Source organism: Cydia fagiglandana, chromosome 20 (genome assembly GCF_963556715.1).
Source record: "Cydia fagiglandana chromosome 20, ilCydFagi1.1, whole genome shotgun sequence".
Lineage (NCBI taxonomy): Eukaryota > Metazoa > Arthropoda > Insecta > Lepidoptera > Tortricidae > Cydia > Cydia fagiglandana.
Genome location: NC_085951.1, coordinates 6,138,476 through 6,158,344, shown reverse-complemented (window position 1 = coordinate 6,158,344; position 19,869 = coordinate 6,138,476). Strand labels below are relative to the sequence as shown.

General features: G+C 36.1%; 3 protein-coding genes and 1 long non-coding RNA gene across 5 annotated transcripts in view; 2 read left to right on the top strand and 2 right to left on the bottom strand.

The window, feature by feature from the left end:
* Window positions 1-2,987, top strand: part of LOC134674725 (rabankyrin-5) — a 61,507-nt gene extending 58,520 nt beyond the window's left edge. Inside the window, exon 21 of the mRNA XM_063532852.1 lies at window positions 625-2,987. Coding sequence (XP_063388922.1) covers window positions 625-754 — 130 coding nt within the window. The 3' untranslated portion in view covers window positions 755-2,987. The remainder of the gene's footprint in view (window positions 1-624) is intronic.
* Window positions 1-13,403, bottom strand: part of LOC134674729 (uncharacterized) — an 83,879-nt gene extending 70,476 nt beyond the window's left edge. Inside the window, exon 1 of the long non-coding RNA XR_010099660.1 lies at window positions 13,264-13,403. This is a non-coding gene — a long non-coding RNA (uncharacterized LOC134674729). The remainder of the gene's footprint in view (window positions 1-13,263) is intronic.
* Window positions 3,030-6,563, bottom strand: LOC134674723 (cytochrome b-c1 complex subunit 6, mitochondrial-like). The gene is made up of 3 exons (XM_063532850.1): window positions 6,507-6,563; window positions 6,297-6,382; window positions 3,030-3,388 (listed from the first exon to the last, which is right to left on the bottom strand). The coding sequence occupies exons 2-3, from the start codon at window positions 6,375-6,377 to the stop codon at window positions 3,215-3,217; spliced, it is 255 nt and encodes an 84-aa protein (XP_063388920.1). The 5' UTR covers window positions 6,378-6,382; window positions 6,507-6,563; the 3' UTR covers window positions 3,030-3,214.
* The window catches only part of LOC134674716 (histone-lysine N-methyltransferase SETD1), a 41,355-nt gene continuing 28,554 nt past the window's right edge, over window positions 7,069-19,869 (top strand). Inside the window, exons 1-8 of one of the 2 annotated variants that reach the window (XM_063532840.1) lie at window positions 7,069-7,315; window positions 7,482-7,718; window positions 8,453-8,702; window positions 9,095-9,274; window positions 10,162-10,328; window positions 11,419-11,448; window positions 12,510-12,638; window positions 13,680-13,773. In XM_063532840.1, the coding sequence (XP_063388910.1) occupies window positions 7,483-7,718; window positions 8,453-8,702; window positions 9,095-9,274; window positions 10,162-10,328; window positions 11,419-11,448; window positions 12,510-12,638; window positions 13,680-13,773 (1,086 nt within the window). In that variant the 5' untranslated portion in view covers window positions 7,069-7,315; window position 7,482. The remainder of the gene's footprint in view (window positions 7,316-7,481; window positions 7,719-8,452; window positions 8,703-9,094; window positions 9,275-10,161; window positions 10,329-11,418; window positions 11,449-12,509; window positions 12,639-13,679; window positions 13,774-19,869) is intronic. The other variant, XM_063532842.1, reaches the window with a different exon arrangement.

The window sequence follows — 19,869 nt, the reverse complement described above, 5'->3', positions numbered from 1 at the left end:
GGCCGTCTCCATACAAATACTACAACATCCATATTTAGCCGTATTATTTAATATGGAGACGGTCGCTATATGACGGCACCGCTAGCCTAGGAAAACCGGGCTCGAGGGAACAATGGCGCAACGTTACATAGCGCGTAACGTAAGCGTGTTGATGCTTAATTCTTTGAGCGTTTGGTATTACTTGTCAAAATGATGGTGCCGTCACAGAATAAATAATAGTACTACCGTACAGAAATGAAACATCCAACAAAACCGAAGTTTGACAGCGGTTCGGGTCGAATCATGCTGTCCCTTTCCCTATTATATGGTTATTATTATTATATTATATGGCACTATCCCTTTCGGCTATTTAGGGTTGTCAAAATCCAAGTCATTATCTGTGGTGTGGTCGTGCACGCAAAGGGACGTCAAGTTGTACCTACCCTAATAATTGCTTGGGGCAATGCTGAGCCGAACGGAACCGAGTTTGCCCGAAGCGAGGACTATCGCACCCCTGTTGTCACTCACATTTCTACTAGACCTGTATTTTAAAATGTCACAATTATAGCTGAAGCCTGCGAAAAGTGGCATTGTGTTGTCATTGTTTCATAATATGTACTTTAATTGTCTCATTTTTGATTCCAGTCGTCACTGCGGCCGAATGCTGTGCAACAAATGTTCGAACCAAGACGTCCCCATACTGAAGTTCGGTATGAACAAACCGCAGCGAGTGTGCGAGATATGCTTCAAAGTGCTCCAAGTGGGCGCCAGTTAGTGCCGCTGTGTTGGCAACACTGGCGACGATATCGATTGCGTATGATTGGATTTCCACTACCTTCACAGTCAAAAGACCTTTTATAAACCTTATTACAACGAGATAAGGTCCTATTAGATGGATCTCAAAGCGATTTAGTACCGCTTGTGAGACCTATGCGTGCGTAAAAAAAAGACACATGTAAATGCCACAATGTATTAAGATGCTACTAGATGGTGCGAAGTATAAGAAGTAAGAACGCCTACGTCATGTGACCGCAAATTTTGTTATATGTCAGTGTGTCTCACTCTCTTATTAAAGCAAAATGTGAGACGCAATACACATTAGGTGGAATACCACCCTATGTTAAAGGCGGCTGATGAAAAGAATGCGTGTAGTTTTCGATAAAAAATTACAAAGTTCTGATTACTCTACATTTTCAAGCAAACCTTTCATCTCACCTTAATAATGTTTTAGTATGGTCAATATTATATAAACTGCTAACCTCTTTATCTACAGACAGTGACTACCTTTTTAAAACTGTTCGGATGGGGTATGAATACTGAAAAACAACAAAGCAATACTGTTTTGTGTAAAATAATAATTAATTTTTAAACACTGTCACAAAATGATATAAAAAAAGTGTGAATGTAGTATTGCCAATATTTAGTGGATCTCTGCTGTGCATATTAACAGATTTATATTGCGTTGATACTACATTTGTACATTATGTGATGTAAGTTTCCATCAAATGATTGTATGATCAAGAAATACCGTAATTTTCTTTTGTATTTAATCTTTAGGATTTTTATCAATGATACTCTTAAACCGTCAAAATGTGTGGAAAAGATTAAAAAAATAAAATTAGTGCCTCAATGTTGGCAAATTATGTTTCGGTTCGATGGAACATAATTTCACTATGCCAAAGTCTGATAGAGCGTGCTTATATTTTCATTTAGATTTTAAGTTCAAATTATTATTCATATAGGAATCAAAATTGTAACTTTGTATTTTATGATGATAGGATGGCAAAAATAAGATATTTAATCAGTACTTCCACTTAATAAATCTCCAAAATGAACTTACGGAATTAGGCGCACGTCCTTTTGTAGCCTTACCACGAGCTTGACACTGACATATTCGCTAGCGTCTGTGTAACTTACTATGCCTCTCGTTCGAACTGGCATATTAGTGCGATCGAGATGTATAGAAAGTAAGTTACGCGACATTAGCGAATATGTCAGTGTCAAAGTCGTGTTAGCCATACTAGTTTGCAACCCATGATGTATTAAATGCTGGAATGGTCATAGCATTGCTACTCTTGGACTTCATATAAGGTAAATGGAGCTCCCTTTAGTGTGTATAGAAAGTCAAAATACTGATAGTATCTATGTAAGGAACTTCGTTTGTAGAAGTTATGCATGTTTTAGTTTCACTTCTCTCCACTCTTATCGAATGTTGCGCCATTAATAACATTATTATTGTATACAAAGTCAATTTTTGATACATATTTTATTTACATTATTAGTATTTATTAGCAATAAGATTTTGACACAATTGATTTTTTTTATTTCTAGACATTATTTATATTGTTGTGTCCATTATTGAATGCTCTTAAAATATGTTTATATTTTTAAGGTCACTGATTAATTGTCTACACATTCCAAATTTAGCCTTTTGTGCAAGTAAAACTTGTATTTTTGGCATTTGCAATATTCTTATGAACACTTACTAGGATAAGGAGAGAATGTTTTGTCAGAGGCTGTACTTTGCAACTACGAACAGTACGAACAGATGTAGTGCATAATAGTTTTCCATCGTATTTTCTCGGAAACGTTCGTATTTGTCATGCTACTTCAGTCAACGTCAGTACTTTTTGTACCGAGACTGACTGAAATAGCAAGACACGTTCGTAAGTTTCCGTAAAAATACGAAGGAAAATAATTATGCATTCTCGCATCACATCTGTATATATGAACATGAACATACATTTATTTGGCGTCTTAATGCTTCAGAGTAGCTGTTATTCTACACATTTGGCTATAACAGCTCCTGTGAATCTCAAAAATCGCCGCGTATTAGATATAATAGATTTATTTATCTCTGCTATTGAATGAGTGCCATTCGTCTTGAAAAACTTGCTTTGTTTCAAGATGAGATGAAAATTTTTATAGAGCTTCTTATATTTTATCGAATGAATTATTGTTTTCGTCCAAACTATTATTGCTGTAATAATAAAATTTTATATGCCTTACATTGCCTTTCATTATATGAATAGCCAGTAAAACGCAAAATATTTAACTGTGATTATTTATTTACAAATAAACAACATTAACTGTCAATTCTTCCACATTGAACAAGTTAAAATAATTTACTAAGACGCTAACATTCTGCACCAGCAAGACACCAAGGTATTGACAGAACATTCCTTGAAAATAAAATCTAATTTGTTTTGCGACGGCAGAACTTATTTCTAGACATTTACTTTAGCCTCTTGAAGAGGTCCTTGGTGACGCACTTGTCGAGAACATGGAGGTAGTCAATGAGCTCTTCCTCGCACGTCTCTGTGGTCTTGGAGCGAGAGGTGACGCGGTCTGAGCATTCCTGGTACTTTCCCCAGAGGTTTTGTGCGTCAGGCTTCTGGGAGCAGGTCTCCTGGAAAAACCAATATTTGCTTTAGGATCATTCATTACAAATTTTCAGTTTAATATTTGATTTTTACCATTTAACTGAGAACTACTAAAAGAAATTTCTACCAAACTAGTCTGGGTGTCTGGCGACCTATGAGCTGCCCCTTTTATTGCACAAAAACTCAGCCTCGCTGTGCAGAGGGGGAACGCGGCCAGCGTCCTAGGAACAATGCCTGAGGCAAATTTAGGGCTAGATTTATGATTTGATTGATTTATCTGGTTTAAACATTTAAGTGACAAACATTATTATTATTTAAATTGTGCCAGAAAAATGGCCTAAGGAAAGGCTATTATTAAAACAGTAGGTCTTTAACTTGATTCATATATGCAAGGATCATTAACTCAAATTTTAATTAATTTACCTTCATTATTAATTGGCAAAGAGTTGCATTTGTTTCGTTATGTTTGAATTTGAGAACAAAATAAAATCAATTCTATTGTGGATATTCAATATATTCCAATTAGGATTGTTCATTTTTTTTCAAATGTTCTATTTCGAAAACCATTTCGAGATATAAGGTTTTTAAACAGTTTCCGACATTTGCTGCGATATAATAATTGAGGATTGAAGATATTTCAACAAATATCCTTATGACCTTAGTTTGACCTTCTCCTGGGCTGAATGTAAAGTCATTGCATAATAAAAGTTATCGAACCATAGTAAATAAATCCGTCACTCACGTATTGTCAAAGTTATCATTGTCATCGATTGTCATAACAAAATTTTTCAGTTAAACCGCTGCGCTTGTTTGTTACAATTTGATTTATAATTAATACCTAAACAGTAGATTTCATTGCTTAATAATATATCAAAAACCTTGTTCCTATGTGTGGGAATGATTCACAAAAATAATAGTTCGAATCCACGAAGACCTACGACGTGAAAGATGGTGCCGTGAATTAAACTTGGAACACCTACCTACTTCACGTGTTACACACAGTATTGCTGTGAGAATCACGTTGATGTAAGTATAAAATTAATATTAATTTACTACAATTAAGTATTTAAAAGCTCACTTTATTGGTAGGGTCGTGGTATCTATTTATTTTCTGTGGTAATGTAGCCAGAGTATCTAAAGGCAAACCGTTAAACAGAGATGGTGCCTACTAGAAAGAAGGAATATACAAGAATACATAGCCATACTCAAAATTCAGCCTGAAACTGCTTTAAAAAGATATAATTTCTAATTTCCAGGTACATGTTGCAGTTCAAGCTGCTGATATCATGGTGGACAAGACTTAATAAAGAGTTGTGAATAATAAAACATGTTTTTGTTTACCTACTTTTTTATTAATTTGGGAAATATGTTATATGTTTCCAAAAAAAATAGTAACTTTACATTAAATGTATGTTTATCATGTTCTGCACGAGCATCTGACAATGATGGCTTCTTGTTGACCATCCAGAAGAGAAGTGTATGGTTTGTTATTTACTCTGTTCCCAGGCATTATTTACGGTCGTAAAGTATTACGACGATTAATAATTAATATGACGTTCGTTTCAATACAAAATGCTCAACTTTGTTCTGGGCCCAAGTGCAGTTACATATCTCACAGCTGTATCTAAATAGGAATCACGATGACCTGAAATAATAGGATATAATTAGCAAAATTGGCATGTTCCTAATATAGTAGTATAAGTATGTAGTACAATATCCAAACAATGGTGATAAGCCGGCAGAAAGCACCCACTGGGTGCTAAGCTACCTTTAGCAATGGACGCTTGTAACGATTTTATGAATCCAATCTTCTTACAAATCGAATCAGTTAAAATATATATGATGTAGGTAACTTACATTTGTATTTTTGCTGGTTTCTGCTGGTTGGAGTTGGATGCTATATGGATACATACTCCAATAAAACTAAGTTATATTATATAACTTAGGCAGATTTCTAGAATCAGCTTTCTCAAATTGATAGCGTAGGTATTTTGAAATTAATGATTCAAAATAAACGAGTTTTCCATTCCAGACGATTGTTATTTATAGAAACTCGTGACACTGACATTGTCGACAGGTGACATTACAATCAATTGACAATGACAACAATTTTTTTAAATGCTTGTTATTGCTTGTGCGTTATCCTAATCAGCCGACGACATGTAATTTACGAGAAGTCGTATCTCATATTTTCAATAAATTATAAATATTCAACCGAGCCACGAATTACTAAATCATTCAAATTGGTATCTTAATTTAACCTATATTTTCAGAAAATAAAATAAAAATGGGGGTCTTAAAAAAATGAACAATCCTAATTTGTATTAAAGATGTTTCAGCGCTGCGATATCAGTTTTACTTGAATGGAAAATAAAATGGATATTTAAGAGTTAAAAAAAAATTCTATTTTATATTATAGATTCAAATTAGAATGCAAATTTTTCTTACATGATGGGCCGCTAGGAACCACAGCTTAACCAAGTTTACTTAACTCGAGATATTATTTTGATACAAATGACTACTTTTGTATGATACATTTTTGAAGTACTGATGTCGAAATTTGATCCTACTGATCTGTTTTGACCAGGCACAATTTCTAAACATCTCATTCGGTAATATCTTATAGGCATGACAGGTTACAATCTCATCAAGGGCCAACAGCGTTGGTAATAATAATTGATTGTGGGAATGGTTCACATTAATATACTCCATATTTACTTGAGGTTACATGCTAGCATCCATTAATATGTCCAGGATACTCTTCTTGAATCTTGCGACCAGCGAATGGAATATTGCATTTTCCTCCCAAATGTAATAAAATGTTGATGCAAGGACTTTTAAGAGACTGACCTGGTTGATGGTTAGGTTATAAACTTTGAGAACAAGGTATATGATACTAAGAAGTATTTATGTTACTATAAGATTGAACAGTACCCTCAATTCCTTCTGGGGATCAACCAATTCTTCTTCTTCTCCCTCATCGGCCTTAACCACAGGAATGATCTTCTCAGCCATTATGTCTAAAAATTAAAAAAACAGAGGTGTGACGCTACACTGAAAACACTAGACTACCTGTACACTACACTGTATCACGGTAATTATTGTTATGTGTTAAAAACTGCGAGAAAATACTTATAAAATTACCTAAATCGATGATGCAACGAGTCTGCGGACCGATAGCAAGTAGATCAATGTTACAAGAGTAAAATATTGTACATTTTGAGTATTTCTCACTTAATTTAAAAAAATTCTAGGAGAGCTCAGTTTATTATGAAAAATAAACAATGATATGTATGAGATCTTAAAGTATGCATTAAATGTATTCGTATTAAATAAATTAGTAAATAACACGTCTTTATTCTATCTTTATTTACATATTATGACATACGTGTTTTACTGCTGGCAAGATCGCTTAATGACAATCAGTGATGACAACCTCACAAAACCAAAGAGACATCAAACAACTATCAACACTCAATCGTCGACTTTATCGCTTCAGTCATAAAGATTTAATTTAGGTACAGCATTGTTTTCTAATCTGTGGCCTGTTATTAGTCAAATCACTGTTTTTTAAACAAAATCTTAAAAATATCTCGTTAAATAAATTGCAAACTAACGTAAATTCAATAACGGTACAATATATCGATATAAGAAAACAATTGAATGTTCACAGATTTAATATGATATTTATTTATAACTGTATATACGCATACACATACATACACATAGCTCCAAAGTGGCCGTCACCATGGAGAGAGCTTGCTGTAGAAAATTATTTTTTAATTCGATATTGTTGCATTAGTTCAGTGAATATTGGGTTTTAAATACGTTCATCAAAAAACGCAAGATTGGTTTTCAATAAGGCTAAGATGCGAGTACGTCGCATTGTCCGCTTTGGACAAAAAACGAGAAATAATATATTTTTCTAACTTATTGTTTTTTCAACATTTCAGGTTTGTTTATTACAATAATTAACGTTTTTTCTTAATTATTGCTAACTGTTTCAGGTCCTGCCAGCTGCAGTCAGTTATTGAAGGGAACTTTTGTATATAATGAAGTAATTCTTGTGAAATGTTGAGGTTATGTTACATTAAACATAATTATTATTTTATCTTTCAGGATGAATGGAGGAATGGAGCATAAAACTCCAGGGCACAATGCTGTGCTCCATAAAGCACCTAAAAATTATAAGTTGCTCATGGACCCATTCCTTATGAAAGGAGCAACAAAATTGTACAGATATGATGGAACTGTGCCCGGGGACACCACATATCCGCCCGTGCAGTGTCGAGATCCTCGCTCCCAACTTTCAAGGATATGGAACAGATTAGAACCAGCTGATTTACCAGTCCCTAGGTATACAAATATTTTCTCACTTATACAACTTCGGGGTAACCAGTAATATTCTGGTTTACCAACTAGACTCCACCAAAAGGAATCCTTTATAAATAAGCAGTAATCATAATTATCCTCTTCAACTTATAGTCTTTGATATGTGTAGTAGTAGTTTCAATTAGAGATTTGAAAATTGGTATTCTGATTAGTACCAAACCTTGTTGGCTTTTTGTTGCTAAAACACTTACCAATTGATTGTTAATGCATGTTTATGGTTTGTTTGATATGTTAAGTTATAAATTATGTGCAAAACATTAATTAATAATGCATTTTTTGTGAAAAAACAGTGATTTTGGTGGCTTTTTCTCCTTTGTTTTTATTATAGTTTCAGTGACAGTGCTACCAACCTAACCAATATTTTGACACTTGTCTATGGCGGGAATTTTTAAACGTGTGTGTAAAATGTTGTAGTAGAACCTCATACAAGTTATTTGGAATGAATTTAATTAAACTAAAAAAAATTGATACTATTTAATTTTAAGTTATCAATAAATAGAAAATAAGTTTCAGTTAAAAAATAACATAACCTTGATTGGTAGAGAATGCCTTTTGTATTAAGTCCGCCTTTTGATTGAATTGATTTGAATAAACAAATAAAAACTTATGAATTAAAATATTATACTTGTGTAGTGCTGTCATACACACAGCACCATTTAGTACAAATGGCTAAACTATTTTTAATTACTTTGTTGCAGGTTTAAGATAGACAAAAATTATGTTGGAACCCCTCCCCAACTTGAAGTTACTCTAGCCAATTTAAATGACAATATTGACAAAGTGTTTCTCTCAGACATGATGAATAAAGTTGGGCCTTATGAGGAATTAACTATATTTTACCACCCTGTCACGAACAGGCATCTAGGGTTCGCTAGAATTGTCTTCCAAGATGTTAAATATTCTAAGATATGCATTGAGAAGTATAATGGAAAATCTGTTATGGGTCAGGTATGGTATTTCACTGTATATATTTGTTTAATAAGAATGGAAAAAAGTAAAAACATAGAGGTAATTTTAAACAGGACTACAGTTATGCAGAAATAACCAACTTATTTTTTTAAAGTGAACTTATTATTTTGTTGCTTTCTGCATTCATAAAAAAATAAGAGTTGGTCACTTTCTGCATTACTACACTCGCATGTAAGGGTGGTATCCCATCTGTCCAATGTCTGTGCGTCTCACTTTCTCACTGAGCAAAATGTGAGATGCAAGTCACATTGGACAGGTGGAATACCACCCTAAGATCCAACCTCTTGCATGACATTTTTTATTTTTAGTTGATATTCATGCAAGTTTATTTGTATTTTAGTTTAATTTCACACAAAACTTGTCACCTCCAGGTATTGGATGTATTCCACGATCCGTTTGGAAAGCGATGTCAGGAGATGTTTGATGAGAAGACGATGGAGAAGAAGCCTCAGCCAGTAGTGCCAGTGCAGCCTCCGCTCGAGGATGCGAGGATAGCAAAGGTCGATCCGGCTCTAAGTAAGCGGTTAGAAGACACCAAGCTTACTGACAAGGTAGTGCAATTTTTTTGTTGAATTTTTTTTTAACAAGGCAAGGCAACTCAATATGGCATGCCCAAAAATAGTGTTTAAAAATCTTGTTTACTATATTTGCGATAATAGCTGGGTCCACACAAGGCAAGCATACGCGCGAGGCAATTTCCTTGTGCTTAAAACGGCCAGTGTAGACATGCCTAGGCCGAGGCGGCGCGCGCGAAGAAATTGCCTCGCGCATATGCTCGCTGTGTGGACCCGTCTAATAACTTCGAATTGCACCCAAATGTATTTTCTATTTTACGAAAGAATGGTTTATTTATTGATAAAAACAAAGAAAGGAATAAACAAACATAATAAAACTTACAAAACTATAGTTAAAAAATTTGCCCCAGGTCGCCGTCAACGGGCAAGGTGCCCAGAAGGCTGGCCGTATTTCCCCTCTGTATAGCGATGCTAATACGCTGGGCGAAATAGTGGCCAGCCCTCTGCAAGAACGCAAATTTAAAAGATTGTAGATTAATCCACGCTAAAGGGGAGGTTTTATATAAGGAAAACTTGAGTTCGTGGTCTCCGTATAAAGTTATTTTAAGGCCCCTTCTCTCTCTTGTTGTATATGCAAAAAGCGCCCTCTACAATTAGCTTTCACCAGTTGTCCCTATTGAATTCGCAATTTGTATGGGCATTCAGGTTATTATTAAATCAACATATAAGTATGTACAGTCGACGTCAAAGATATGTTGACATTTTTCGTCTTATTACAAATGAGTAAGGTGCAAAAATGTAAACATATCTTTGACTGTACCATGTTATTAATTATTATCCATAGTTTAATTTGCTTTACAAATTAACGAATATAAAATTACGATTTTTCAAACATGCCGAAATATTTTTACCTAAAATTTCAGGTTGACCACATGAAAGACCCATTTCCACGAAAAGAGACGGAGCATAGCGACAGCAACCAGCGGTGGTCTGACGATGAGAGGCACGAGCATCGGCACCGACACCGCAGCAGGGGCGAGCGGGACAGGGATAGAGATCGCGATCGGGACCGAGACAGAGATAGAGACAGGTATGTCAATATTCATATACTGTTTGCAGTGTCTTATCTTATTGGCTATGAGCGAAGTGGTATACTATACCATGCTATACTCTGTATCTTTAGGTATTTAAATAAAAGTAAACAAATAATTTGTACATTTTCGGGTAGTTATAACATTTATTGGTTAACCAACCAAATACAAAACCGCCTGGATCTCTCTCACTGAACGACCTAACTTTAACCTACATTAATTGATCGTGTAATGTTTCATCTACCCTCAACCAGCTTAAGGAGGCATTCGAGGGTAGATATTGTTTACTTTTATTTAAATATCTAAAGATACAGACTGCAGTGGTTGACCTAAAATCGATTATTGTACTAGACGGACTTGAGTGTTAAATCAACATAAAGGTACTGTGAAATCCATTATAACACTATGTATGGATGAAATGTAGTTTATTAAATAATAAAACCATTGACTGACACCTACCAAAATCATTAATGAAAACGCAATGAAATCGCCAAATACTTGCCTTATTGTTAGTGGAATATCACTATTAATAGCGTTTTTTACCACGGGGCGTTTACGATACTTTTAATGGAAATGGTATATGGTACTAAAAAATAGTAATTAATGGAGTAATGATTGTTAAAAAATTATAATATTCTTGATATGTAAATTTTAACAAAAATTTATTACATTAAAACAATCATAAGTACATAGGCAAAGGGTTAGGTAATACATATGTGGGTAGGGTAGAAAAGTGGTTTCAATCGATGTGTGAAAGGCGGCACCGTCGTCGAACCCAAGCCACCTGGCGGTCGACTTAAAACGGTGGCGTGTGCCTCGGATACACATGCTGGTGGCGCGTATAACGGCGATACTGATCCTACATCTCAGCCAGCCCAGTATGGTGCTTAGAGAACGGTTCCACCGTTGAGATATGGTTTCTGCCATATGCTTTATAAAGGAGGACATTTGGGGTGCATAGACGCTGTCAACAGATATTACAAGTGGGGTGAACGTTGCATGTCGCATTTCACAGGCTGTGGAATATTTTCTCTGCTTTTCGTCTTCAGCTGATTTTCTTGATATGTAAATTATTTTCTTTTTCGCAAGCCGACGTTGCAGGAGGAAATGTAGAAGAAGGTATTATTTTATGATTCCTTTGCGTTATTGATTTGATTGATTAGGTAGTATGTATATATGCGGCTGATGTCCATAGTATTTCATTTTCTTAATTATATATGCTTCAGTACGTAAATAAAAGCGCTGCCTTAAAGAAAACGCATATTGGTTGCGTTTATAACAGAAAAAATACAATAAAAATCATTTGTCTCTGATATCAGTTGACAGAGATTCTCAACTTGTTTATACAGGGTGTGTCTGACCATGGGGCTTTAAATCCAGGGCTCGATTCTACTCGCTAAACTAAGCTACTTTATTATGGCACCAACCCCGAAATCCCGAAAAAATTTTTTACTTTTTCATACATTTTGGCTGATCAGATGTCGACGTTTTCTATGGATAAGCCAAAAAAAATTCCCCGATTTTAGGGTTGGTCCCATAGTAAAAGTAGCTCAGTTTAGCGAGTAAAATCAAGCCCTGGATTTAAAGCCCCATGGTTAGACACACCATGTATAACGTCATAAGGGTCATAAACCAAACCAAATTGCTTAAGTAGATGTCCTGCATGTATCTCTGAATAGATTGCCGTTTAGTCAGCGATAAATCTAAAAAGTATTTTTTTTATTAGCCTACTTTGGTGTCCCACTGCTGGGCAAAGGCCTCCCCTCGATTTCTTTGAAAAAGTTATTAAAGGTTGAAATATTCGCCGCATACGGGGGAGGGTCGCTAGCTCGGTTGAGTCAGTTGGTAGAGCGGATTCTCGCCCAAGGCGGTCACAGTCTATTTTTATTATTAGCCTTTTTTTCTTTCCTTAAATTGGACGTAGTTTGTAGGAATAGGATCCAATCCACAAAAATCTGTTAGTAAAATTTGAACTTTTTGTCAAACGGAAAAGTCATTCATTTAAATGAGAAATTTCAGAGGATGGATCCTTTTCGCTAAACTGCGTCCAATTACGAATATTTTTCAATTGCGTATGGTTGAATATGTAGTTATAAGTTGTCTCAGTAAGTTAAGGCCCCTGTCCGGGTACAGTCTATTTTACAGTTCATAAATTGTAATGAAAGTGTATTTATTAACAGACACCGGGACCGCTACTCTCGCAGCACTAGCGAGGCCACGGACAGTCCGTATGCGGCCTCGAGTCATGCCGCTACTGATGTCAGCTTCACGCCCGCGCCGCAGCCGTACGACCCCTACTACCAGCAGAGGTAAAGATTAATAACAATGGGGCTTAGACTGGATAAGTACTTTCTTTTCTGTTCTCTGCGCTGTTATCTGTGCTCAATGAATCCTTTACCAGGCTGACATTTCAAAAATGGCAATAGAATGTCAGTCTTACTCATCGAAAATAAAACACATGTTTGAAGTGCCATATGTGGGAAATATGTCTCCCTTAGCCTAGTAAAGGGTTATTAAATAAACGAAACGGCTGAGATACATCTAAATGCATCTCTCCAACCAGTGGCAAAAAAATAAACTAGCGATCATTTGTTTTCTCGCGCAAGAATTATACATATTTATAAAACTGTACATATGGATCCCCTGTGTGGGATGTCCTGTCAATAGATGAAAACTTTTTCATTACAAACATTATCTAAAAGGAAAAACTTATCTATTGTCTATCAAACAATTTTGTCATTAGAAAAAGGCGCGAAATTCAAATTTTCTATGGGATGATAACCCTTTACGCCTACATTTTTAAAATTTGCCGCTTAGCTTGGCCGCCGAAATGGCTTGATAGACTATATTACTTAATATTGACCTTTGGATGTGAGTTTTATTTACATGAAAAAAAAATCTAAAGGCGTAAAGTGAGGTGTAAACTGTATAGACGAGTAAGGCCCTCTTGCACCATTCCACTAGCCCGGGGCTAAGCGGTTAAACCGTTAACCCACTGTCAAATTGTCCTGGTAACCATGCTAACTCCAGGTTTATCCCTTTAACCCCAGGTTAGTGGAATGGTGCAAGTGGGGCTAAGTTAGTTAAATGCATAGACTAGGAATACTCTAGACCGAGTTTAGAGCAATTATTTCATGCAACCGATGATGCCAAAAATGCGGGGGTGCGCGGGACGAGGTGAGCGAAGTCCCGTGCCGTGATTGGTCCGTTCAAAGACACGGATGTCACACAAAGACATTTTCGACTCGAACATGGAGTAAAATTACCGTATGAGTGGCAGAGGGGGTAGCGCGACTATGCTCAGTCTGGAGGATGTTTTGTCTGTGGTTAAATGTAATGTGTGTTTCCAGCTACGGGTACGGGTACGGCGCGGGCGCCACGCCCGGCGGCTCCGGCATGTGGTGGGGCGACTGGCGCCACCCGCACGCACACCCGCACACACACGTGAGTTACACACACACTGGACCACCCAATACATGACACACATACAAAGGTCTAAGCCTATGCCTTATGCCTATGCTTTAAAGGTCTATGCCTTAAGGCCATTTGTACCTTCATGTATTGTGCAATAAAGTTTTTAAAAAAGGTCCAAATTGTGTGAACGGTCTGTTCCGTGTCGCCCAAGTCGTCTGACTGTCTGTTATGAACTGATTTTGACTCGGTATCTTTTTTTGTTTCAAATATATACTTATGTCAGTCAGACTTTCAGTCAGCGGATGTCTGGTCAGCACGGAAGCTATACTGCAAAACGTAATCCAAGACCAAAAAAAGTAATACAATGTTGCCACTGCAATAATTTGTTTGTAAAATAGTAAATTCCTTTTGATAAATAATCACGCTAAGATAATTTATTTATTAGTAATTTTACTCCTACGATTTAAAAAAGTACTTTTATTTACTTATTTTTACATAAATACAAGACGCGCTAGTAAAAAGTGGCAACATTGTCTTACTTTTTTAGGGTTCCGTACCTCAAAAGGAAAAAACGGAACCGTTATAGGATCACTCGTGCGTCTGTCTGTCTGTCTGTCTGTCCGTCTGTCACAGCCGATTTTCTCCGGAACTACTGGACCAATTAAGTTGAAATTTGGTACGTATATGTAAGTTTGTGACCCAAAGACGGACATGCAACGTAAATAAATGAATTTTAAACATGGGGGCCACTTTTGGGGGGTAAATGAGAAAATTAATAAATAAAGTTTTTCAAACTATATCGTGTTACATATCAAATGAAAGAGCTTATTGTAAGGATCTCAAATTAATATTTTTTATAATTTCCGTACAAACAGTTTAGAAGTAATTCAAGAAAATAGGCAAAAAATGACCATTCCCCCCCCTTTATATCCGAAACTACTGGGTCTAAAATTTAGAAAAAAATACATAAAATAAGCCCTATACCTATAGATAACAGGAAAACCTATTAGAAATCTACAGTCAAGCGTGAGTCGGACTTAATTACTTAGTTTTTGATCCGACTTCTACGGATTTTTTAAAGACGTTTCACTCACGTTTCACATAAAAAAATACATTGTTAAAAATTGTATAATGTACGGAACCCTTGGAACGCGAGTCCGACTCGCACTTGGCCGGTTTTTTTGGTCTTGAATTACGTTTTGCAGTTAAGAAGCCCCTTTTTTAACGATGTGGTAATGCTGTTACGCATACCTCCTGTAACCTAGAAGCCCTGACATCACCATATTTTATACAATTATGACCCAATTTACCAATTTCGCCCACACTTGAACAGATGCAGTACAGTCGTCATCAAATATATCGGAGCGGCCAAGGTGTTCACAATATCTGAACACGCACTCTAACGCCCTGACAATAGAGGCGTGTTCAGATATTTGTGAGCACCTTGGCCGCTCCGATATATCTGATGGCGACTGTAACAATAAAAAAAGATAAATGTATTTAGCTTTTTTGGAAACACTAGGATTATCCTCTTTATAGGTGAAAATCTGCAATACGCAATTATGTTTTTTCGGTCACAAACTAATTTTTTCCGTATTCCAATGATGTATTTAAAGTGAAAAAATGCTTAATAACTTCTGGTTTCATCCCCATTACACAAAGATCAAGGCAAAAACAACACGTACAATTCTAGATTAGAATGTTTTACACATTCGTTACGGAATGACGTGGTGGAATGATTCGCTGTACGGACAATTGAATAGCTCACTGAGTCACTTTAAGAATTCCGCGCGTTGATCTTTGTTAATGGTACAAAATGTCACTGTTACAGGACTCACAAGGAAAGGTGAGAATGGGGATAGACGCTATACATTTTAAACAGATTTTTTTATCTTATTACTTTTAAAGATGATTTTTTGAAGTTATAAACTGTACATGACACAGATTGCTGTCAATGTCAATTGATCATATCATCGGAATATTTTTGTATTTTACAAATCATTGGTTTGCATTGACTTTTATCATTTATACTAATACTTTTGTGCTTAAAAGATTTTAGCCCATATAAATCCATGAGGTTTTATACAGTGTGATTTTTTACTAATATTTCTCATCAATCTCATCCTCCATCATTGCATAAAATTGATATTTCTATATTAATAAAGCATATTGGGATTATAATCAAACCAAGGGATTACATAATGTCTGTCATCAATGTCTCAGTACATTTTAAAATTACACCCTGGATACGTGGAAGTAATAGTAGTTTATGTGACTGCTACATAATGAAAGGCATTAAAATACGAGTGTGGGTTTATGAAACGAATGAAATGAGTTTCATAATAGTGTCACACGAGTGTTTTAATGCCTAATTATGTACAGTTACATACACTGCTTTATCTACACACATATTATAAACTTTCTATGATATATTCCCTCATGATCAGGTCATCTAAAAAGGCAAAAGCCTAAGTAGTAAAATTCCTAGAACGCACAACAGCTAGCTAGCAAAATGCCTGAAACGCACCATGCCTGCTTTTTTTATTACCTAAATCGCATTAGGACCTAATAGCAAAATACCTGAAACGCACCATGTCTGCTTTTTTGATTACCTAAATCGCATTAGGACCTAGTAGCAAAATGCCTGAAACGCACCATGTCTGCTTTTTTGATTACCTAAATCGCATTAGGACCTAGTAGCAAAATGCCAGAAACGCACCATGTCGTCTAACAGGTAACCTACCTACCTTTTAGTCAGCGATATAGTTCATCCCTACAACTTGTATGGTGTGACTATTTTGACACTTTGACTGCTACGAACTATATGACGCTGACTGTACAGTCGCCATCAAATGTATCGGAGCGGTCAGTGTTGTACAGTCAGCAAAAATGTACATACCAGCAGCAGCAATATGCAAATTAATAAAAGTAATTTATAAGATATTAATTGTGATAAGCCTATTTTATTGACTTTAAATTACATTTTAAATTTCACTACCTGCCAAACGCGTGGTACGGTCGCCATCAAATATATCGAAGCGGTCAGTGTACTCAAAAATATCAGACCATGATTTTTATAACCAAATAAAGGCTTTGTTAAGATATTTGTGAAGACTTATAGATTCGTCATGTCTGTCTGTCTGTCTGTCCGTCTGTCTGTCTGTCCGTATGTCACAGCCACTTATTTCCGAAGCTATAAGACCTATACCAATGAAACTTGGTAATTAGATGTACTTCGTGAACCGCATTAAGATTTTCACACAAAAATGAAAAATGAAAAAAATTGGGGGTCCCCATACTTCAAACTAAAACTCAAAAAAAATTTTTTCATTAAACCCATACGTGTGGGGTATCTATGGATAGGTCTTCAAAAATGATATTAAGGTTTCTTATATCATTTTTTTCTAAACTGAATAGTTTGCGCGAGAGACGCTTCCAAAGTGGTAAAATGTGTGTCCCCCCCCCTGGAACTACTAAAATAAGCGGACGATAAAATTTAAAAAAATATATGATGTACATTACCATCAAAACTACCACCCAAATTTGGATTGAACGAAATCTAGTAAGTAGTTTTTTTTTAATTCGTCATAAATAACTTTTATGTTATATGTTACTTGCTGCTACGGAACCCTTCATGGGCGAGTCCGACTCGCACTTGGCCGCTTTTAATTTAAATAAGGGAATGTTTCCTTTAATTAAAACAAGCTAACTTTTAAGGATTTAAGCCCTCCAAGGGCCTATTTCACCACGGTGACAGGTGCGACAAATGTGAAAGTGTCCATTACTGGCTTTGCAGGCGTCCATAGGCCACAATTACCACTTACCTTCGGGCGGGATGTGTGCTAAAAAAACTTAATAATTTCGCCAATAAACAGATATTACTTTCGCGAAGAGCTTGTCAAATTGTCACAATAACACTACAATTGTAGCGGGTGCCGGGTGGACCTATACTCCAATTTTTAATTCAAGACTAAAAAATCTACTATAATGATGCCACAGCAACAAAATATTCGTATTATAGATCCCTATTTTGTAAAATACACGTCAAGATAATTTACTTATTGGTGTATACAGGACAATTGCTTATCAGATATACTACAATTTAGGTAAATCTAATTTAAAGTATATTGCCATTCAGCTGTTTTGCGTTTTAGACATTACATAAATTAGGCAACAGCATATTTTGTGACTCTGCTACTCAGACATTTGACGTTTTGGATGATTTAAGTCTTAGGCATTATGATTGTAATGTATTTTACTTCTTAGGTATGAAGCTTCTTAGACATCCGTTTCAGGCATTTTGCTACTTAAGCGTTTTGCTTTTTAGATGACCTGATCATGAGGGGATATATTCACTAACTTCATATTACAGCCGACTTTGCTCTCTGGCGGAACTCGCGGATATGAGATGGCGTTTCCGAAATATCTTTATCGCAAATTTTACACGAAACTTTTGTTGTAGTTCCTTTAAAAACAACAAAACAAATTATTTTTTACTTATAAACTAATTAAAAGATAAACTGTACGTCAAATGGCGGCAAATGAAAACGTTTTTCACGCACGTCACGCATCCGTAGTTTTTTTTTTTTAAGTTCAGAGACAAACTAGAGTCGGGGTCGATTACCATATCGTCCGATACCAACTTACATGCGAGATTTGTCAATATTGTATGCAATTGTCATTTGATTTCGAATAAAACGTCATCTCAACTGATATTAGAATAGGGGTCAAATCAAATTGCTTTTTTTTCAGAGATGTTCGTAATTTGAAATGCATTACCAAATCGATTTTGATATAGTAATGAAGCTATTACCATATTTTCACAGATAAGAAATTTGCTGTAACAAAACAGTTTATCGTAATGTGGGCCATTATTTACGAATTTTGAAGGCATCATAGACAGTTTATGATATGTGTGTAGATAAAGTATATTTTTGGGTTACCAGACGCCTACATTTTCTGATAATTTGATTAGAATTGGACTTGACTGACGTGATTATATTATATATATAATTTTTACCGTATTTTTAAGTAGAGACGAAAGTGTCAAGATCATCTCACAAAATATCAGGATTATCATATACATATATATACAGATATCTGGTAACCCTATTGTATGATTCATATCAAATAGCTGGCGTTGGGGCGTATCTTACAGAGTCAATGGTATTTGAACTCTATTATATAGTAGTTAACTTCTGCATTTCAATGGCAATCTAAATCGTGACGTGAGCACTCCGTGCGCGGCGCGGGGCCATGTTTTCCACTTAAATATGAAATGTAAGTAATGTGGAAAGGGTTCAAATTCGCTTGACGCCAGTAAGACGCAACCCAACTAAACTGACGACCGGTTACATTGCTATCTTTTTCTCTCTTACACGATAAAAGTGTGAAAGAGAGCGGTCGTCAGTTGGGTCGCAGGGAGCCGTACATAACTGTGTGTGTGTGTAAGTTGGAGCGGCGCTCGGGCGCGGGCGCGCCGGGGGTGGGGGCGGCGGGGACAGCGGGCGCGCCGGCGTGGGCGGCGCCCGCCACGCCCGCCGCGCGCGACGAGCCCGCGCCGCCGCCCGACCGACCCAAGGTCGCCGACCCGCCGCCGACGCCGATTAACAAACCGCAAAAGGCACTGTACATTCATCTTTCCGCACCTGCTGTATGCTCGCACTGGACGACACGCTGTCGTGGTTGCTCTATTGTAGTGATTGATTATGCTAGCGCTATATGTTTGCCACCGGAATAGGATTGTGACTCTTTAGTCAAAAAAAGCTGAAAATATATAAGGCTCCCTGAATAATCGAAAGACGTTCTGTATAATTCTTTCCAGGGTTAAATTTGCTGTATGTAGTTTCATATCCATAATACTTCACAGTCTTCACATATTGCATTCTAAATTCTACAAAAAAATAGAACCATCGCCATCGTCGTCTTAATTTCATTTTTCCCGTTTGTTAAATGAAATACATACAATAATCAGATTAGAATTATTATAAATATTGTCATCGGTTCCCGCGGTAGTTTTTCATAAAATAAATCAATTTAAATACATACAGACATTTTTGGCCCTTTACGAGCATTTCTAGTCACGGAATTTATCATTTTATCATTCAATCATTGCAATCAATTATT

Bases quoted from the DNA above. Each gene is read 5' to 3' on its own strand.
- LOC134674723 (XM_063532850.1), bottom strand. From the start codon at position 6,377: ATGGCTGAGAAGATCATTCCTGTGGTTAAGGCCGATGAGGGAGAAGAA. The intron at 3,389-6,296 runs GTACTGTTCAAT...TGGTTTTTCCAG, and splicing joins ATCCCCAGAAGGAATTGAGG to GAGACCTGCTCCCAGAAGCC.